Source organism: Hylaeus volcanicus, chromosome 5 (genome assembly GCF_026283585.1).
Source record: "Hylaeus volcanicus isolate JK05 chromosome 5, UHH_iyHylVolc1.0_haploid, whole genome shotgun sequence".
In the NCBI taxonomy this organism is placed as follows: domain Eukaryota; kingdom Metazoa; phylum Arthropoda; class Insecta; order Hymenoptera; family Colletidae; genus Hylaeus; species Hylaeus volcanicus.
The window spans coordinates 22,676,404-22,698,055 of record NC_071980.1 but is presented as its reverse complement, the minus strand read 5'-3'; the positions used below and the strand labels follow the sequence as shown (position 1 = coordinate 22,698,055).

Sequence of the window (21,652 nt, the reverse complement as noted above, 5' to 3'; positions counted from 1 at the left end):
AATTATATTGCCATTATCGTAGAGAACTACAAAACTTTTTACCCAATCATTTTTTTCTAACATTTACCATTTACGAGATAAACGCTGCCTAGTATTTTCGCGAACACCCTGTACATCGCTTACAATTAGCACCAGTAAAGACAATTAATTTCAGAAACGCGTAATTGTCAGTCGAAGAACTTACGGGTACTTCTGCCCCGTCCATTCCGTGAGAATTTTCCCAGATCTGTCGCGAAAAGAATGGCATTCACGTGACCAGAGCTAACGTTACGTACGAATCGTTTCTTTGCGCCGTGCTGGCTACAACTCGTTGTCTCTTTGTTTCAGATGTGGGATCGACAAAGACAAGCATGGGCCGTCGTTCTTCTAGGCAACGTCCTGATGAATACCGTGATTGCCTCCCCGATCTACGTTCCCCAGTTCGTTCCAGGAAGTAAGTCCCTCCATATGATTTTTCTGTACTTTGACAACCAGACGAATTTTTGGACAATTATTATCTCTGAAGTTAAAACGTACATTCTTTAGCGATTTAGATTAGAACGTGTTCCTTGCATTTATCCATCAATTAGCGTAGAAACGTAGGAGTCAAGTTGTTACTTCCGAATCTCTATGAACATTGGAAACCAAGGTTGTGATGGCCAATGCGGCACTACCACAATCCCACATGCTTTCTCGTCTTTTATTTTCCTTAAAGTTTTGAGAATCATAGAAAAAGGTGGAAACGCATGAAACTGCAGCTTCTCCCAATTAACAGTGAATGCATCTACGATCCAGGCTTCTGGATCTCGTTTCGAAGAACAGAATTTTCCCACTTTAGCATTGATACTTGAGGCGAATAAACCCACTTCCGGTAACCCACAACGATTCACGACATCGTTAAAAACAAAATCCGCAAGTTCCCATTCCATATCAATATTCGTTTTCCGTGATTCTCTGTCTGCCTCTATATTCTCTTTTGACGCTATATACTCCGCATCCAACCAAATGTTTCTTATTTCACACCACTGCCAGATATTGTGCAGCAGTCATAGGCAAATTTTAGTAATGCTACGTTATTGTTTCGGTGTTCAGTTGTTGTCTGATTCAAGTTCATACGTGATTCAAAACCAAATATTACCGTGGAGTCACCTGTTTACAAAATTTCTTTCTATTTACATAAGACAGAAAATGCGGAACATCGATCATTCCGTCTCTCTCCATTCTTTCACGTAGCTAAAAAAATAAAAAAAAAACTACTACCCTACGTTCACAAGTATATTAAGCAACCAATCTACATGAAATTAGTGAACCAGGTGTATTTTCATTTTTTCGACTTTCCGCCACCTTTTCAAGCCATCGGCCCCACTGTGCGCTCGTGCGCGGTGCACAACCTGCGCAACTGTACGTGGCGGTCCTGATTATCAGAATCAGAGTCAGAGTCAGAGTCAATCAGAATCAGAATCGGTATACATTCGTCCAATAATGAGAAAATGTCCGAATGCTATGAACGGTGCTGTATAAGATCGAGGCCCAGCTTCGAGTCTCGTTCCCTAATTTTCCTTCTCTCTGCACGATTCCTGGATTTCCCCGGAGTGTCAGCTGAGTAACGGATCGGTACGTAGATACCCGCGATGGGCAGGGCGAAACTTGTACGTACGTATCCTCCAACGTGTGAATGCCCCGTGTTCGTATGCGTGCTTACCTGTTCGCGACGCAGGACGACATTGAACCTACCTTGGATTCAAGCTCCAACGGAACGTGGGCGGACTGATCAGTTTCCTACAGAAGTGGGTTAGCCCCGGTCATCGACGCTCACACACGACTTACGCTGATTTTTCCGACCCCGTCATCTTCGTTGATCTCATCTGTATTCCTATCGCTACGTTCGAACGATCGTCGTGTCGTTGGAGTGAAATCGGCGATCACGATGACCGTCTCTTCGCGCCTTCAGCTACATACATTGCGTGACACAAACTGATAGCTCATTCACCATTTTAGTTTATACTTGGATATGCAGTAACTCGCGAAGGTAATCAAATACTTTTCTTTATTATATTCTTTATTTAACGAACCTTTAATTCTTATTAAAATCAATTTACAGTTTGGAATTAAATTTAATTGCCATAGAAGAGAGGATCGGCTCTTGCGCGAAATATAAGTTAGAATTAATCCACATATCGTTTGAAAGGCATGATTATGATCGAGCCATACATACATGCCAGATGATTAGATTTTTTACTGTACGTAATACGCAGGGCGAGGCACACAAAGCCGGCTTCTTGAATAATTCGCTTGTTTTTAACAAAAAAAAAGAGATGGTCAAGAATGTGTTGCATACGACATGGCGCTAACAACTTTTCTCAAATCTGTGGTTTTAAATGGAATGGCATAGTTTCCTATATACACTCTGATAGAGCGTTTCAAGAGGTATACAATGATCGCTTTTCTTTCGTCACTCCACTTCGCGATCGTTGACATTTCAACCAAACAGCAATCCCAATAGATTAGATCAATGCAATTATTCGCATTCATTCTCGTGGACAAAACGATATATCCATTCCAGAGATGGCAGGATTTTACTCGAACAATAATGACATAGCCTATACAAATTGTGGAACTATTAAAGAGTTATTCAGTTATCTAAACTTATATTCCTCACACGGAAAGCAAAATTTAATTATATAATTCAGATTGTAATTTTTATTGAACAAATAATGACTCGAAAATCGTTAATGCGGATATTATTCCGGAAGACACAGGTGGTAAATTGATATGGGAGGATGTTATGAAGAATGTGGAAGGACACTGAATATAAAATTAAAACTTCGGGAATTCACCCGTTTAAAAGATACAGGTTCTTTAGAGGAAACTGCTCCGATTCACTGTGATCGTTTGCTTCGGACATGTCATCATATTTTTTAACAAATTTGTTTATATAGAAAGGCGTCTATTGCTTTGGCGGAGGCCAAAAAAACTAACTCTAAACAACTCGGATTAATCTTTTAGCCTAAACTTGACCTAATCCAACTTAACACTTTATTTACCGGGAGCCTATTTATAGACTTTTTAATTGCAGTATATAGTTATTCGAATTTATTTACTGTGTTGGTGGTTGTTTACTCACAATGTTCAGTGTTTGGTAACAGACTTGGCTTTCAATGAACCTAGTAACAGTATGGAGGCATTATTGACAAGCCTAGATTGACATATGCTACTGTAGAAAATTCTTTTTTGAATTAAAGTCTGCTTCTAAATAGGTCGGTAGATAAAGTGTTAACTTACACATAACTTGATCTAACGGGACTTCACCTTTGTCCGGTGCTCTAATACCTATACATGAGTATTGATGATACCCTAATTGTACCTACGCTTGATAATCATCGATTTAAAAATAACTGCAACTTTGAAAAAAATCCATTAAACACAAAAGTTCAAACACTATTTTATAGATAAAAGTCTAGATTAATTTTTAATGCAGAATTCCATAAAGCCTAACAAACAATGCCTTATAAACAATTTAGGAGCCGAAGTTCCTATTGCCCATTTTTTAACATCCTTCTTTCTGAATTTGATTTCTCATTCGTCGTGCGTTATTCGAAATTTTTAGCTGCGATAAAAATTTCGCTAAGTAATCTCTGATTCACGATCGCTCGGTTTTCGATCTCGTGTCAAGGTTCAAAGTAATACTTTCTTATCGGCAGTGAAATCCTTTCAAGTGACGCTACGCGTGGGTGTGCACGTTCGCTAAACATGGCAGTGACAGAAATTCCGACAAGTGCGTAATGGAATCGGCAACTTTCTTTCACGACTGTGACGCATACGACCGCTTCCGCTAGCACACATTCGCCACGCGGAAGGACGACGAGCTCGTAGAACGGTTTCGGTCGATGGAAGTGACCGACTGACCCGAAAGGGAAGGGCGCCCCTCCCCTCTCGCACGGTTTTGTGTATAATTTCACGGTCGATTTTCACTCGTTACAGTCGTCACAGCCATCAACCTCCAACGAAAGCAGGAAGAAGGTGATTATACCTACCCCCCAACTAATCAGTTGTTGTTTACGCGATTTTACTTTTCAGGGGGTCCACCTGTGTAACGTTTAATTTTCAAGGCAATTTTCAAGAATTTTTTGGAGGGGAAGTACTAGTGCAATTATGATAATTTTTTTTTATTCGGTAGATCGACGCTTTAACATTAATTTTTGATTTTATCAGAATGTTTCGATATGTGGATATCCTTAGACGGCGGCACTTAAAAGTAGAAGAGTCATTCGGCGAGCAGGATTTGATAGTACTTGATCATCTGAGATCTTCCATCTTGAAATCTCATTTTCAAAGGCAATATGATCTTAGAATTCGTGGCAATAGAATGCTAAGAAAGCATCTCGAGTTGCTGGTAGATACCAGTCAAAAAGGCCTCGAGTGCAAAGGGTTAATAATCTACTACCGGAATCGTGAATACTTCAAAAGGAAGCATCCAATTATAAATAGGTAGAACAAAAATGTACTATAGCTCTAATTAAATAGAAGATTATCCCAATAACTGTCCAATCAAATTAATGGTGCAAATAAATCGGAGTACGCAGTCATAAATAAGTAATACAAAACAAAATAAACACTATGATTTCTAATTAAATGAAAACTTATCCCACTAACTGTTTAATCTAATAAAGGTTGCCAAGAAACCGGAGTATGCAATCATAAATAAGTAAACAAAACCAAAGAAACACTATGATTTCTAATTAAATGAAAACTTATCCCGCTATCTGTTTAATCTAATAAACGTTGCAAAGAAATGAGAGCATCCAACCGTAAATAAGCAAACAAAAATACTATAGCTCTAATTAAATGAATGAATTTAATTAAGTAACTAACTTACATAATTTATCAGATGAAATAAAAATCCATAATTTTGAGTAGCTCATTATTCTGAGGAACCGATCTTCCATGTGAATCGTCATGTGAATTGGTGGGTAGGTATACTTACAATTAATCACGATACATTGATGGAGATGTCGACCTAACCGTGTGTATCCTAATTTCTAACCATGTGTATTCTAATTTCGGCCAGACTTTGTTTCACGTTTGGCTAATTACAGCGCGACGTTGCGTTGATAATTCGATTTCCGTCTACGCCCGCATCGTGCTTCTCGAGAGACGTCAATGAAGGGGGGACAGAAATAGGAGAGTCGCGTGGATAGAAAACTCGTTCGGGAAAACTCGATCAATTTTCCATGTTATTCGCCCTAATTGCCACTCAACGTCGCGATTTTGCGAGTATATGACAGAAGTAACGGAATGAATAGTAGGAATAATAAAAATAATAAAAGAATTATAATTTCAAAAGTAATCGACCAATTCTATTTATCATCCAAAATATTTAGACTCAGGTTCACGGTAATGGTCGTAAAGAATAAACTGCAGAAAATCAGTGTTATTTTTATGACATTTCACGAGTGTTTCCGTTGGTAGTTTTGGTCCTCCGAAATTATTATTATTATTTATTTATTGCTTTAAACCATACAAGGTTTATATAGCATATACATTACAAATTGTATAGTACATATACGGTTATTCTACAATATGACTTAGAGTATAACTTAAATTTACTTCATTTCATCTATTTATTTACAACTACCTTAAATCAAATGCTCTATATAGTAAGTACAATTATATATATATATATATATATTTCTAAATTCGTATCGAACATTGTTTGAAACAGTTGTAAATCATTTTCAGATCTTTTATATCAGGTTTAAACAGAAAGGACCTAATGCAAAATGGGAAACAGTACTTGCTTTTAAGTAGATTTGTTTCTAATGCCTTACGTTCGTTTTCATAGTCCGGGCACTGCCATACAATATGATTCAGGTGGTCCTCTGAAATTTTATGGAAAAATACAAACATGTAGATCAAAATGAATATATTAGGTTGTCCTAAAAGTTTCTTTCTCGACTCGCACTCCTCTGTTTTATCTGGCAATGTTTAAATAAATAAACAACCTTATCTCTTATGTTAGTAGTCAATGTTACACTTTCTAGTCATCGTGTAACTATCGTGAACCATCATTAACATTGAAGAGTTGTTCACGCCATTTTATACATCTTCGAATATGGAAAATCAATGAAAGCATTTACGTCAAATAATATTGCATTGTTTTGAGAAAGGTAATAATGCCAACGATACTGCAAACGAAACTTGCACCTTTTATGAAAGTAGTTTCATGAGTGTTAAGATAGTTCGCAGTTGGTTTAAGATGTTCTAGCGTAACTAGTGCCTACCCATTACATAGATGGACCATATCAAGACCATAATTAACTAAAACCTGCAATGTATTGTTCGTAAATTGGTGTATACATTAAATATTTCACAAACAGCAGTATATAATTATCTTAGAAAGCTCACCTTCGTCAAACGTTCAGAACTACGGGTTCCGCATGAGTTACCAGACAGCAACATTCGTTCATTTAAATATGTATTTATTACCATAGATACTCTTGTTCAGTACGTGAATCCAGAAAACATAAAAATACTAAATTTTAACAATTAATTTTGTATTTCTTTTTTTAATGATTTGTTAACGTCTATATTAGTAGCGACCACATTAGGCAAAGTGACTCGTTGTTTATGAAACTGACATCCTCATACTTGGGCCAGTAAATTGTGTCTGTTCAGTGATTTCGCAAAGTAGAAAATAAAAGATAAATTAACTCACCTTTATAATATAATAAATTAATAATAAATATAAAATATAATTATAATTATATAATAAATAAAATAATAATAATCTATTAATAAATATGAAATCAGAAAATAACTTTTTACTGTTGTTCCACCTCGAAAGAATTGCAAATATGGTGGTGTATTGAAATTAATCTCCGATAGCGTACTTCGGCTCTAAAAGAATCACGAAAATTGCCTCGAAAACTGGTAAAAAAATAGAGTACCCCGAAATGTAAAAGAAGCGTGTCCGTTCTTTGTTTTTATCGCAGCTTTTGGTACCACGAGATCGTCGTTAACGGGTTCGCCGAAGGTGACCACCGTCAGGTGTGCCTTATCTGCAACGAGATTACTTGGGTCAGGTATGTCGATTTAATCGTGCCGAAGAACCTTGGAATGCGCAGTGAGGGTTTCGTTAGGTAGTCAACGCGAGAGAGAACTATGAAGAAGAAGAAGAAGAGATTGTGTGGTGTCTTAGAGGGAAACGTGCTGTTACATTAGGCTATGACTGTGACCCACTTTTGGGTCGGGCAACTAGCTCATACATTGAAACTTAACGGTACCGAGATGCTTTGCCTCGCCTGACATCAATTCGTTGTTCGCTAACGCCCCGGTGGACTATAAGTGTTAACCTAAGCTCGATAATGAATCGGAAAATCATCGATACCCGAGCGATTGAAGGTGTTTCGTTGCGATAAACAGGACGTCATGGATTCTACGAATTAATTCAAAAGTCAAATACGATTATTCTTTGTACATCGTTTCGGCAAATGTTGCCGCTGGCATTTATCGATAGCTTAATGATGATCGAGGGCAATCAGCGTGCCATAAATTATATATATTAATTAAGAAACCGTGTTAATCAAATCAATTCAATTGTGACACATGTAAGTTCTAAAATAAAGAGTCTAATCTTTTCAGTAAAGAGTTTGAGTATCGGTAAAGCAAACATTATTTTCAAAATGATCGCCTTTTAATTTTTATATATATAAGGTACCTTATGAATAATTAATTCAATTTTGATTAACAAAACAGGATGAAAAGAATGGAACGACAGTAAAATTATCAAATAAGTATAAAAATATTATAAGGAAGTAGTATTTCAAAAATTACCAATTTACGTTTTTTAAGTTACAATGACGTTTTATGTTTTTTGATGGGATCGATTGTGGAGAAAAAATGTACAAAAAATAATACGGAATTGGTTTTCTTTAATTTTAATGTTCTCTATCTTCTTAAAAAACTTGGAGAAAGAGGTGATGAATAAAAAAGTAGTTTATGGTATCTTAATTAAATTTTAATATGACGAATGACTTGAAAAGGATTCAAGAAAATCTTGTGATTAAAAAAAGTATCATTAAAGTTTGCATAAGTTTGTTTATTCTTAAAAATTGAACAACGCGTTATTATAATTAAACGCGATACAGACAGCGAAATATTTGCTGATGAATTAACAACTTATTGTTAGTTCAAATGATTATGATAGAAGCGATGAAGAAGATAGTGATAATTAACAGGAAATTGATAATCGAGATCTTTTCCAGAACCATCTTGTGGAAATTTTAAAGTCAATATTTTATCAAATAATGTAAACAATGTTGTTAATGTTTGCAGTCTTTTATTAGTGATAATTTGTTTTCGAATTTACCGCAAACAAAATAAATGGTCACTAATCACAAAATAAGGAAAAATTTAGAATCCTGAAAGGTTCGAGAAGGAAGGTTAAAAATTCAAAACGAAGATTTAACAAAACTAAACATTTCTATATTCTTTCTTGTTTCTAACAATAATCAAACTCTACTTGCACTTCCATATTATCAAATTGCATACTTTATTCCATTCGACACACTTTATAAACAATCTTGTCATTAAATATGTGAGTGTTATTCTCTAATTAAATTAAATTTCAACAGTAGGACATGCCATATCGTGTACACAGTTATAATGTGTAAATCTATTAAATATATTAGTATATTTGATGAAGCAAATGATATAGGTGTCGATGTATTATGCAAACAGTTACATCATTTATCATCAAATCATTTAACACTAGAACAACTTTTTCCTTAGCGAAAATGTTGTACGAGGCTTCGTTGACGAGATATTAACGGAAAACACTGACCAATCAGAGCGCACGGATACCGTTGGAGCGCCCGCGGTAGCGTATCAGCGCAGCCGCCTAGCGCGCAGTCTACGCATACTGCGGCATCTTGGCGCTCTGATTGGTCGGGATTTTCCGTTAATATCTCCTCAACGAAGCCTCGGACAACATTTTCACTAAGGAAAAAGTTGTTTCAAATCACCTCCCGAACCACCTCTTTCAAGGTGTTACAACATTTTTGGGACACCCTGTATAGAAGCAATAAGTATTCGCACGGTTCTTATGACGAACAATTTACAGTAGAATTTGTAACATGAGCACATCAGTTTATCGCTTCGTGGGAATTAGAAAATATTAAATTTCCAGTAAAAAAAATTTTAAAAATGTTCTAATAAAGGAATGAAAGAAGATCCTACCCCGAATAACATCGACATTTATGATAGTTAATTGAATGCCTAGAAGAGTCGCAGTAATTATAAAATCAAAAGGAAATCCCACGAAGTATTAATTATTTATAAATTAATGTAGATTTCGTTTTTTTCTAAATGAAATTTTAAAAATTTAACACTTGTACGAATACTTATTGCTTCTGTATTTCTATCGACTTATTGTTTTTCCATGTTTTATTTCTCACTTATACAAAATACCTAATCTTTTCGTACTGTATCTATTCTAGAGATTTCCAAGAATATGTAGAATATCATTTTTTATAAAAAAAAAAAAGTTAACGAATTACAATTTCACATAGTTTTTTTGGAAACTGATCGACGTACTAATACTTTCTACACCCACTATAGCTGTTTGACCAATAATCGGATAATTATTTGGAATCTAGGTGAAACTCATGGATACGACTTCTCTCGCTGTACATGGCTCATTTCTCGCTTCTTATTTTCCGTAGAAACACACATAACTGTACCAGAGGGGCGTATGAATCATTGCCCAAGCAGGCTCCCGCCATTCCGTTATCCGTCTTTGACGTTCTTACGCTTTTGTCCGCGATAGACGCGTCCTCCGTTAATAGATATTCGAACTCTGTCTGGGTAATTACACCTGCCGCTACCTAATAACCCTCTCGATGACGAACGTAATTAGACACCGATGGTGTTCTACGTGGTCCTGCAGAGAGATTCGCGGCTTCTTTCGACGTCGATTATTAATCGATCGTGCTACACCCGGTGTCTTCCATTATCCGTGACAGGATCGCGACTGCAGACAGCAGGACGTTTAAGTGGAATTATAAACGATGACGATGCCGGGTGGAAGTGTTATGAGCAGAATGTAGAACGCTCGCATCGAATGCACAGTTACAGACAACGAGCGAAGGTTGTCACTAATTCCAGAGATCTTGGAACACGGGACACATTGATCCCCTCGATTGTCGCGTATTACAGAGAAGGATTTTACAGCGTGGTACTCCGGATGATTATTTTGTCAAGGATGTCTTTAAAAATCAAGGAAAGAAATTACTAAGCGAAAGATTAGCTTAGGTTTCATACAAACGTTTAAATATGTTTATTTAAAGTCAACAATAGAGGTTATTAGCGGCTGGTATAAATTATAAACTACGTATTATAAACTTTGGTTCAGTCATTATGGTGTACATTGTTGGGTGGTAAATATTTTGGGATGATTTATTGATTATGTAACAATACATATATATACGTATGAAAAAATATAGTTCTAGAGGTTGTTTAAAAACGTAAAAAAATATCAAATTAAAAATTGCACAAAAAGTTGTAAAATTGTATTTGTTATAGTTGGTAAAATTATATACCTTATTTTTCATCAAAACTGCATTTTTTGCAATAACATAAGTACAAGAGAATATGAAATATTTCACATTAAAATCTCGCGACTCCAAGATTTCGCTAAGCGACCCCAGAGTTTAAGAAGAACGTTTAAATATTGTTTATTTTTTAATGGTTTCGTTGTACTTCGCACTCGTGTTGTACTTTGTGTTTACCACTATATGGGAAATGTACAATATTCCACATTCATATACAGGATGTACCAAATAAGTGTGACGAGTCATAACTTCGTCATCAATGCCTTTAGAGAAAAATGTCAAAGGGAAAGAAATCGAATGATTCAATTAGTACCTACTATTTACATTTGAAGAAGATATTCAAATACATCTCTGTTACATTCAACACATTTTATACGCCGCTTATTAATTATTTTTATTACATGATCAAGGTGATCTCTAGTTATTGTTGCTCATTGCAGTCTTATCGGTATGTGAAGTATTTACAACTTTGTCATGAAACGTTTGAGCATTTTCTTCATTAATGACGATTATGTAAAATATATGGCGAACTAATTATTCGTTTATCATTTTACGCTAATACTTTTTTTTATCTAGAATGGCGACAAGATTCAATCTAGGCGAATAAATGCATTTCGATTTAACAAAATAATGTATATACTTATACAAAAAGATATGGTCCTGTAAATACATGTATAGTACCTTTCGAATCATTTGTCTTTGTCATTTGACCTTTTTTCATTCTTTTGGTCCATTCAGAACGTGAAATCTTTCCTTGAAAAACGTATTTTAACTGGAATTTATAATCTGCTGAGAATATTTATTACATATCTCTAGAGGAACGATAAGATTCGCATTCAATATTTATTACTTCTTATCGGAGAAGAAATAATCGGGGAGACTATTTGTGACCCGTCCAAACTTTGAACGATTTATAATCCAGTGCGATTTAAGGGGAAACAACGCATTGATCATTTTAAAACAATCGACATCCTGTTTACCATTATATCGAAGATTTTTATCAATATAGTTACATTAACCACGGTCAAGTTTAAGTTGCTTCGAGTCTACCTGAATGTAAAATGAAAATTACAGAGCTCGTTTGCAAAGGAAACCGTATTGCAAAGTTGGTCAACAATTTGAAAGTGTTTTATAACATTTTGTTACCGATTGTTCTAACAGTCTAGTTAAAAGGAATTCGTTTCTTTCCAAATTTCACAATACACAAACTTGTTGGAATGTCGAGCAGTTTCAATACAGCGGTACTAATATTAAGCCACGTAAATAATAGAAAGGCGTGCTACAGAATCTACTGATCCAAATCCGAACCGTACGCTAAAACTCGATAACCCGATATTAAGAACTTCTGTTTCGTTGTGCTATTACATTAAATTCATTTTAACACAGATGAAACTATCTCGATTTCCCTATAATATAAATTAATTCTGTTATATTGTCAGTAACAGTTTCTTTGTACTCAAATACCCATTATGGTGTTTTGAAGTCTCTTTGATGATATCGCGAAAACCCAGATTATAATAATACTTACAGTGGATGTAGAAAGTATTTGTACACCGATCAATTTCCAAAAAAACTATGTAAATATGTAATTTATGAACTTATTTTTTATAAATAATGACATTCTACATATTCTCGAAAATCTATAAATCGATCTATATATCGATCAATTTCCAAAAAAACTATGTAAATATGTAATTTATGAACTTATTTTTTATAAATAATGACATTCTACATATTCTCGGAAATCTCTAGAATAGATAGAGTACAAAAAAAGAATAGGTATTTATGTAAGTTACGAAATTAACAAAAAAAAAAAAAAAAAACAATGAATCGACAGAAATGTTAAAGCAATAAGTATTCGCACAACTGTTTAATTTTTAAAATTTCATTGAAAAAAGAAGAGAAATTTACATTAATCTATAAGTATATGATACTTCCTTCAAACAGAATATTATAAGTATATGATACTTCCTTCAAACAGAATATTATAAGTATATAATATTTCCTTTTCATTTTATAATTACTGTAACTCTTCTAACTTTTCGCATTTTTTTGTTAATTTCACAAATTATATTAACTAGTAAATATTGTTTGGACTACATCTATCTTAGAGACTTCCGAGGATATGTAAAATATCATTGATTATAAAAAAAGAAGTTATGAAACTACAATTTCACACAAAAGTTTTTTGGGAAATTGATCGGTGTATATACTTATTTTACTAGATACAACGATATAAATTAATGTTCAATTACCAATGTGTCAATGAATGGGACGTTAAAGAATTACTCTTGCACCATTTTACAGCCTCTGTTCTCTCCGCAGGTACAGGAAGGAACATTAGGAACTTACCGTGCGTGTCACGCAGAACCGGCGAAACCGGCGTTTGCATGTTCGCGTTCACATGCGCGAAGGCGAACGGCACGCACCTCGGCACCTGCATCGATCGCTTCTACTTCGGTAGCTGCTGCAAGATCGACGACGAGCCTGACACTTTTCCTCAGGACAACAGCATCGACGACGGGCCGCCAGCAAGGCCGTTCGTCACGACCAGCGGGCCTATCGAGAGCAACGACATACCTGAGTACTTCTCAAGGCCGAAGCCGATCAACGAGAAGAAACCACCTGCAACGCACACCACTCAGGCAAGTGGATCGCTTATTTCGTATTTATTCAGGCTTCGCTCAGTTCTCGGGTTCGGTTCACCGTTAGTCGAGAAACTTGCCACAGAAAGTTGCCTAGTTTGCTGAGGGGTAAACCCCCTCCCTCTCCCCCTCTTGATACCTTGAAAAATCGCATTTTTTTCTGAAATTACTTCTCGAAACTACTGCACCAGTCTTTGGATATATAACAATATTTTTGTTTATAATGATTTTTATGAACCCTTTCAATCAAATCGAGTCCATTTTTGTAATAATTTTCTGTAAAACGAATAACTCTCCTTCGAAAAGAAACATCTAGAAACATTCATGACTCAATGTGCATTATTTCAATTAATAATTAGTTGTATTTTGATATAAGTAAAATTGAAATTGTACGTTCAAAAATCACTTTTAAGTTACATGTGTCGCCCTAGAGGCGCCACTCGAGCGCAAAGGGTTAATGGTGCTAGGACTAATCCGCGCGAGCTAATAAATATTTAGAAGTACGAAATCGTCATTTTGAACGCATAATAGAATCATTCCAAAATCGAACAATAAATGGAAAACAGACGAGGTATTAAATAAAAATTCTTTTAGCTAATAAACAATTTTTGTAAATATTCGTTTTACAATATCGTTAACCTCTCGAGGGACGAATCTCAAATGAATTTTGTTTGCTTTAATGGAGTATACACAAGCCAAACCAATATTTACTTGCGAATCGATTTTAAAGCAGCTGTTCAGCTTAAGTTTTATTTTTCTCTTGAATCGCGTGCCTCGAAGAGTTATAACGAGTCGATGATGTTCTTTCCGAGAACTTACTTTTACTCAACTCCGGATACAGCTCTGCAGCAAACAAGCGCAATTTTTCAATAAAAATAATCATCTTCCTTTCCGTGAATGTTTAGGAAACGATCAACTTTTACGCCACGCAGAACAGTAACACAGCTTCGACGACGATAAAGGAAACGACGAAACTCGTAACGAAGAAGCCGATACTCGCAACAGTCGAAACGACCACGAAACCGGTTCGGTTATCGACCTTTCAAACCGTGCAAAATGTTTCGAAGGAGGATTCGACCACGGAAAGTCCGCTCAGAATCACCAGCGGTACTGTTCAGCTCTCACAAAAAACATCTGTCACGACGACGGAAACCATCAGTGCCACGAATAAGCCCGTACCGACCGTTTCGATCACGCAGAGGCCGACGACATTGGAAACCGTAACAAAAGTACCATCTACCACACAAACAATCGCTCAAACGACAAAGCCGATCACCAAGAAGCCAATTCACTCGTCCGTGTCTCATAAACCGACGCGTCCAGCGACGCATAAACCGACCTACACGACTATCCACAAACCTTTGGAAACGACCACGCTCAGACCTCCCCAATCTAGCACCGAAAGAACAACCGAGTCGACAACTTCGAGAACGGTGTTTACGACCACCCAGAGGACCGTCCCAGCGACCAGATTCCCGCCAAGAAATACGACGACTGCGAAACCATCGACTCAGCCTACAACCAGACGACCCATTAGCAGTACCAAGAAACCAACAATCAGCTCTAGCACAAAAAGGCCAACAAGCACCACGAAGAAACCGACTTCGCACACGAAGAGACCCGTCACTACTGCCAAACCATTCGTGAGTTCTAGTTTTGGTACCACGTTGTCCGTGACAACGACGAAGCCGTTCTCAACGACGACCGTCAAAATCCAACCAAACATTGGTACCACCAGCGAAAGCACATCGTCCTCGACCGGGACGAAATCCTCGACCCCTTCGTCCGTCCTTTCGAAACCTACCACGCCTGTCACGACGCGACCTGTTCAGAAAATCAAACCTACGACCGTGAGAACTACCTCCACAACATCCAAGCCCCAGACGACGACCACGTCGAGGCCGAAGCCGACGAAGATCAGCACAACGACCACGAAACCGGTGTCCCGACCAGAATACACGACCACTACTGAAACAACGATACTTCTATCGACGATCGATGCATCGACCGTTGCCGTCACCAAGCCCAAACCAACACTGGAGTCTACAAAGCCCGCGAAACCCACGAAACCGTTGAGTAAACCTACCAGCAGACCTGCTACTACGACCTCTTCGACCGTTTCGAGTTCTACCATGGCGGAAACCGATCAAACGTCTGGGACTTCCTCTGAAACGACTACGTCTGCGTACGTTGCAATAACGAAGGCGCCGATTGCCAATCAGACCCTGGAAGAGAACCCACCGACGACGCACTCGCCTGGACTCGTTACTTGGACGTCGAGTTCCGATGATGCGACTACGAAAACGCCAGAGATTTCTTCCACGACCACCACTCCGATGGGTGAGTAGTTTCACACCAGATGTTACGTTTATGGTTAAACTTTACTTTGGCGGACCTGAAATTTGCAAGTTTTTCTTATGTAAGCCTATAAATTTCGACGGGTGTAAGCCATGTTCTTTGAATAATACGAGGTATGCCTATCAAATAACCGAACTTATGCGATGAAGCTTTTTATTCGTCACCAATTACAATTGAAATTTGATCGCTTCAAATATACAGCGTGTTAAAAAAAAAAAGCATTCAATATTTATATGGTGTATAGGGCGTATTGTACCGAGTAAAAAAGCTGTAGTAAACATAGGTCCAAAGGTCAACCGTTTCTGCGATATAAACATTTTTGTTTGCTAGTGTCATGATCGACTTACTACTGGGTTTTCAATATTTATAGAAGATTTTCCACGTGTCCACTGCTCATTTCTGTACATGAAATTGAGAAAATGAAATTAACGAAATTGTCGGCACTTGAATAAGAACATTCAGAACGCAATTTATTTAATAGTTTTCTTTACAAATTTTCAGGGGTTGTTCATAGAATTCTTTACAATTCATAGCATTCTCCCTGTTATATTTCAATGGAAACAAAGATGAATTGTGACTGTGTATTACAAGCAAAGTATTCTCAGAGATTCACGAGATATAATATTCCTTTTTCTAAAGGAAATTATCTAAGACGAAAAGAACATTTGAATTCGTACGCTAAGGTCCGGAAATCGTCAAGGTGATCAAATTATGCGATTGGGCCTGCATAATTCATAAATTAATCGACGACTATTTCGGACGCGGCCAGTCGGTTTAATTTGCATTCCTCGTACGCATACGAAACGAAAACTGTTCCCGCGGAAAAGGTGAAATCAAAGAAAACGGATGTCCATTGTGTAACGTGACGCTTTTGTCGTCAATAGGAAATCATCTCGGCAGCAATTCACGTCGAGGGGCACACCTCCTGCATTAACTATCATCGAGAGAACCGCGAAAGCTCCCGTTGAGTTTGATTGATTACGCGCGAATCCACCTTCCTCGCGCTTTCACCTGCACTTTTAATCAGTTCGTCAAAATTTCCTTGCTTCAAGATTTAAAAATATGAATATCGTTGTTCAAAATGACAACGCGATTTGTACCTGTAGACGACAGTGTACGATGTTCCAAAATACGCAGTAAATCATTTAATAATAATTATTAATATTTATCAGCCTCGGTACAAACATTTTTGTGTAATATTCATGAAGATATTTTGATTCTTAGATTTGTCTTTTCGTTAGATGACAGTTTTGCAGGATGTAAAACTGAAATTAAGGTTTCAAATTTATATGTTTGGTTATACGTATAAAAAGGTATGATGCATATTATATTCAAGCAAAAACAATATAACGACCTTCGAAGGACCTTTGCAGCTCCTGTTTTGGTAGCCCGTTTAGTACAGCGGTTACAGCGGCCTGAATCTCCGATATATTGCTATAATGTGTCCCTTTCATTGGAATTGGCATTGTTACCTTGGATCATATAGCAACGATTCGAAGATTCAGGCCGCTGTAACCGCCGTACTAAACGGGCTACCTAAACAGGAGCTGCAAAGGTCCTTCGAAATGTTAATTACGCGGTCTACACGCTGTATTGACGCAGAGGGAGATTATTTTGAGTAAATAAACGCGTGTGTAAAAGCTTTACTTGTATTTTTTTCTTTTAATAGCAAAAGTTCGGTTTCTTTTTAGACAGACCGTGTAGTTTGAAACATCCTATATAACATTGTACTGGGTCTTCGACATTGAACACCGTAATTACTCGCGACAGGTTCCTCGCCGTAAAGAGCATTTAATCTCGAAATGGATTGTTCGCGCTCTGATAACAAAGGGACAATCAAGCCTTCGTTATTCTCAATATTGCGTTCACAATTTCCGCGAACGACAAACGTGATCGCGGATACATGTACATGCCCAGACGATTAACACACATTGATCAGAAACGTACAGTAAGCCACGAAAGTATTCTAAAGCTTCCGGGTGTAAGCCATGTTCTTTGGATAATACGAGGAATGGCTATCAAATAACCGAACTAATGTCATCAAACTTTTTATTCGTCGCCAGTTGCAATTGAAATTTGATCGCTTTAAATATATATTCCTCTAGACAATCCTCGCACCGCTCCATCCGATTTTTCCAATGTGTAAAGCAATGCTGGATGTCTTCTTGCGTTAGCTTGTTGAAAGCCTCCAACGTTTCTGCTTTGACCAATTCCATGCTCTCAAATGTTATCCCTCTTCGCTTCAATTCGACCTTTGAAAATAAGAAAAAGTCACAGGAGACTAGATCAGGCGAGTATGGTGGATGATCCAACACAGAAATACTGTGCTTGCGAAGAACGCCTTGACAGACAAACCGAAATAGGCTTGCCCATTGCTGCGATAAAGGATTCAAGAGTGATTCTTCCACAGGTTAAAGTTTACTTTGGCGGACCTAAAATTTGCAAGTTTTTTTTTTACATAAACCTGTAAATTTCGGCGAGTGGAATCAGAAAATGCTAGTTTTCAGGCGAGAAATCCACTGATTCAGAAGTTATGAGCAGTTAAAGGTGAATCTTTTTATCGTACTTGACAAAATTCAAAAGTTAAATTTGCACTCTAGGGGAATTTGCACTCTGCTCCCCTCCGCGAGAAAATAGGCCCAAACCAGCTGTGTTAATTTGAAATATGGCAGTTTTCTAAAATAGGAATAACGATATAAAAGTACATAATGTAGATAGGGTACAGCTACAAGGCAATAATTTACTCGCGATACTTATTTGTTAATACAGAAATGAAATTGACTTTTAATTTCATATTATTTAAATATTAAATCTTTCATTTAAAGGGGGTTATAGCTATTCAGGATTTTCAAAAAATCTATTTTCCAGTTTTTTGCATTTTTGTACGTAATCTTGAGCGTATCTAAACAAAATTTACGGCGATTCGACAAATACTAGTTTCTTTTTTATTAGATTTAACCTATATTTGAAACTTTAAACCCGTTTCTCTCAAAATTATATTTTTCAATCGGTGATGAAGTTATCTGGAGAACAACTGGACCAATCAGGCTCAAATTTCAACTCAAGTCATACAACTTTATTCTTTAGTTCTTAATCGAATGTTTCTTTCCATTCGATCAATAATATTCATTTTATAAACAATGTAACACACTTTTTATATTGCAAATTTTTGTTTGAGAAATCGTCATTTGGTTGAAACGTGATATTTCGTTTATTCCTTCCATTAAATACGAGATTGTGCCTTATATTAACTAAATCCTTATTGTTTTTTGATTTTGGATAATCCAGTCCGGAGAAACCTTGATTACCACGAAACTCCTTTTCTGGAGGTGCTCTCGAAAATCATCCGTAACCGTTTTTTAACCACAAGGTCATATTACACTAGGTCGTTGAATTCGTGTTGACACGGACTATAATAATCTTAAGTCAAAAATACAAAGTGCTATTTAAAATAATAAAGGTGACCTTGACAATACCAAACAAAAATTTCTTTTCGAACTTTTTTTTATTGCAATCTAGAGCCAATCGGAACGCGATCAACGTTTATTTAAAATATTTTTGTATCAGATTATCGCAAGTTCTTGAAAAATCGTGAAATGTGTTACATGGGACACCCTGTTTTGATCAATCTATTTGATGTGAACGGCAACATCTTCATAATTAAAATCTGCAGGGAGTGAACCTGTAAATGGTACTTTTTTGTACAGGCTGTATTTTCATACGTATGTCCTTACGCTGAATAATTGCGTTCGTGGCGCACGTGCGACAGAAGCGCGAGATAGAATTTCTGTAGGTCGCGTTAATCGAGTTCCGAAACGGGTGTTTCCATTAGAGAAGCAAAGGTTGCGTTGCCCGCCCCCCCCCCCCCCTCCTCCCCACCTGTATCGATGAGAGATGAAATTCTGTTGCGCGCGGAACGCTGTAACGGTTTAAACCGTCCACCGTAATCTTTCCTCTCGAATGCTTCACGAACCAACATTCACTCTTCCCTTCTCCGCCTCTTTTCCGTTGTAATTTAAACGATTCGAATTATTTTCCAATAACTGCACTTCGCTCCAGTTTCCGCCGGGAATAAGCTTCCGACTTTTTTTTCTTCTAATTTCGTAATAAATGGTAGAGTGGATAGGTTGGACGAAGACAAATCTAATAATCCTAACGAAGGCACTGATATGTTTCAATGTTACGGTTTGCGATCATTTTCAGAAATACGAAGATGAATGAAATGTATCTGGAGATTATAAGATTAGGAATATTCGTTGAATCGTAAACTTGTATTGAAATTAATTCTTTCTTCTTTTTATTCATCAAGCTCGGATGGAAATAAATTGTTAATAGAAATCAGTAGTTTTTATAGGCGATGAAACTGACAGTTATTAGATACGAATGAATATCAGTAAAAAGTAAGTAAACTTTAATCGTGTTAAAATTCATCTTTCCGTCTATTTTATGATTATCAAGTTCCTCTGTATATTGTTTGTAATTATTTATATTAAATTCATTGTTAGAGGAAGACCTCAGTGAACGGTCGATAACTTTTGTGTCTAATAAATGTAAGTTTAATTGCTCATCGAAACTATTGATTTTTACTAGAAAACCAAATTTCTCTTTATATCACGCTTACAAAGAAACAAAACAATAATGTGCGTGTTAATATCAAAAGAAGAAAGATAAAATATGTATGAAATAGTATAAAAAATATATAGTTGATGAGCTCAAATAATATCCTGATAAGTGGATAATTAAAATTAATTATTTAACGAATTCGTATCTCTAACTAATAGCTATTTCTTCAATTTCAGATACATTCTCTTGAACGGAGAATTCTATAATTTACCAAAAATCCAATTTCTCATAAAATTATAAAATTTTGTACCGTAAAGATCCTGCAACTCCTGGAAGTGAAAAACGTTATATTTGAAATTGAATACATACTCATTGCTTAAAAATATGAGTTTGTTTTATCTTTATACAGGAACTCTATCAAAGAACTTTAAATTTAGATAATAGTTTATATAAAAATTTGTTTGGTATTTGTTTATAAATATTGATTCTTAGTTTACAGTTCGTTATTAATTTTTTTTTCTATTATACTGTTACGCATAACTACAGAGAAAGCGAAATTGACAGAATTAGAAAGAATTTAATAGAAATAAACTCTTTTTAAACAATATTATAACAGTATCTCGTCACGTACGTTTTCCACAGCGTTCAGAACAATTTATTTTGATTTAGAATTTTTATTAATTACGAATGCATATGGTCTTCAGTACGTGAATTTCGTACGATATATATTTTTTAGGTAAATGGTAATGGTCTCTTGTAAAATTATAATTAGGAAATTCATAATTATAACAAAGAAAATAAATAATTATATTGCATATAACCATTACTATTTATATATTCATATTAAAATATATAATGTAAGAAATTGTTATACCTATCTTATATGAAACAGTTCTTACTCTGATTGCGAGACAGAAAGTTTGATTGAGATTGTCAATGTTTTTGTTTATTTCGTTTCGTGCCAACACGTTCGTGAATCGCGAACTGATTGGTGATTGTACAATTTGATTCGCTCGTCGATAACGAATGTCTTTTTCAATATATTCCAGATCAAACCGAAAGCGAATGGACACCCCTCACCACTCCAGACGGTTGGATCATGATTCAATCGCTCACCACTAAAAAACCACCTCAGACTTCTGAAGAGACCACGCTAAAACCGATCCCAGAATCCACATTACAGCCTTCGACTTCCAGTACGATATTACTACTTACTGCAACAGACTTATTTTTCTAAACTTTTTATTTTATACGTTGCGATTAATCATAATCGGCTCAAACTTTTCGGGCAACTCAATATTATGCATCAAGTAACTAAGACAGAGAGAAATTTGTACATGTTTAAATGCTTTCGCACAATTTTCATTTTGAATTTTACAATGAAATTGTGATTTGTTTTAGCTAAACCTGGAACAGAAACAGTCACGGAGTACATCACGAAGAGGCCTACTATATTGACGACTCTGTCAACGATCGCTAGCGTAACGATAGACACAG

The 21,652-nt window shown here is 36.2% G+C and overlaps 1 protein-coding gene and 1 long non-coding RNA gene across 2 annotated transcripts in view; one reads left to right on the top strand and one right to left on the bottom strand.

Annotated features, from left to right (window-relative positions):
* The first annotated feature begins 327 nt into the window (after window positions 1-327).
* Window positions 328-21,652, top strand: part of LOC128877367 (serine proteinase stubble) — a 31,134-nt gene continuing 9,809 nt past the window's right edge. The window contains exons 1-5 of the mRNA XM_054124615.1: window positions 328-433; window positions 12,915-13,234; window positions 14,140-15,574; window positions 21,205-21,351; window positions 21,557-21,652. The exon at window positions 21,557-21,652 is cut by the window's right edge and continues 21 nt beyond it. Coding sequence (XP_053980590.1) covers window positions 328-433; window positions 12,915-13,234; window positions 14,140-15,574; window positions 21,205-21,351; window positions 21,557-21,652 — 2,104 coding nt within the window. The remainder of the gene's footprint in view (window positions 434-12,914; window positions 13,235-14,139; window positions 15,575-21,204; window positions 21,352-21,556) is intronic.
* LOC128877371 (uncharacterized) overlaps window positions 15,740-21,652 on the bottom strand; it is a 6,716-nt gene continuing 803 nt past the window's right edge. The window contains exon 3 of the long non-coding RNA XR_008457239.1: window positions 15,740-17,844. This is a non-coding gene — a long non-coding RNA (uncharacterized LOC128877371). The remainder of the gene's footprint in view (window positions 17,845-21,652) is intronic.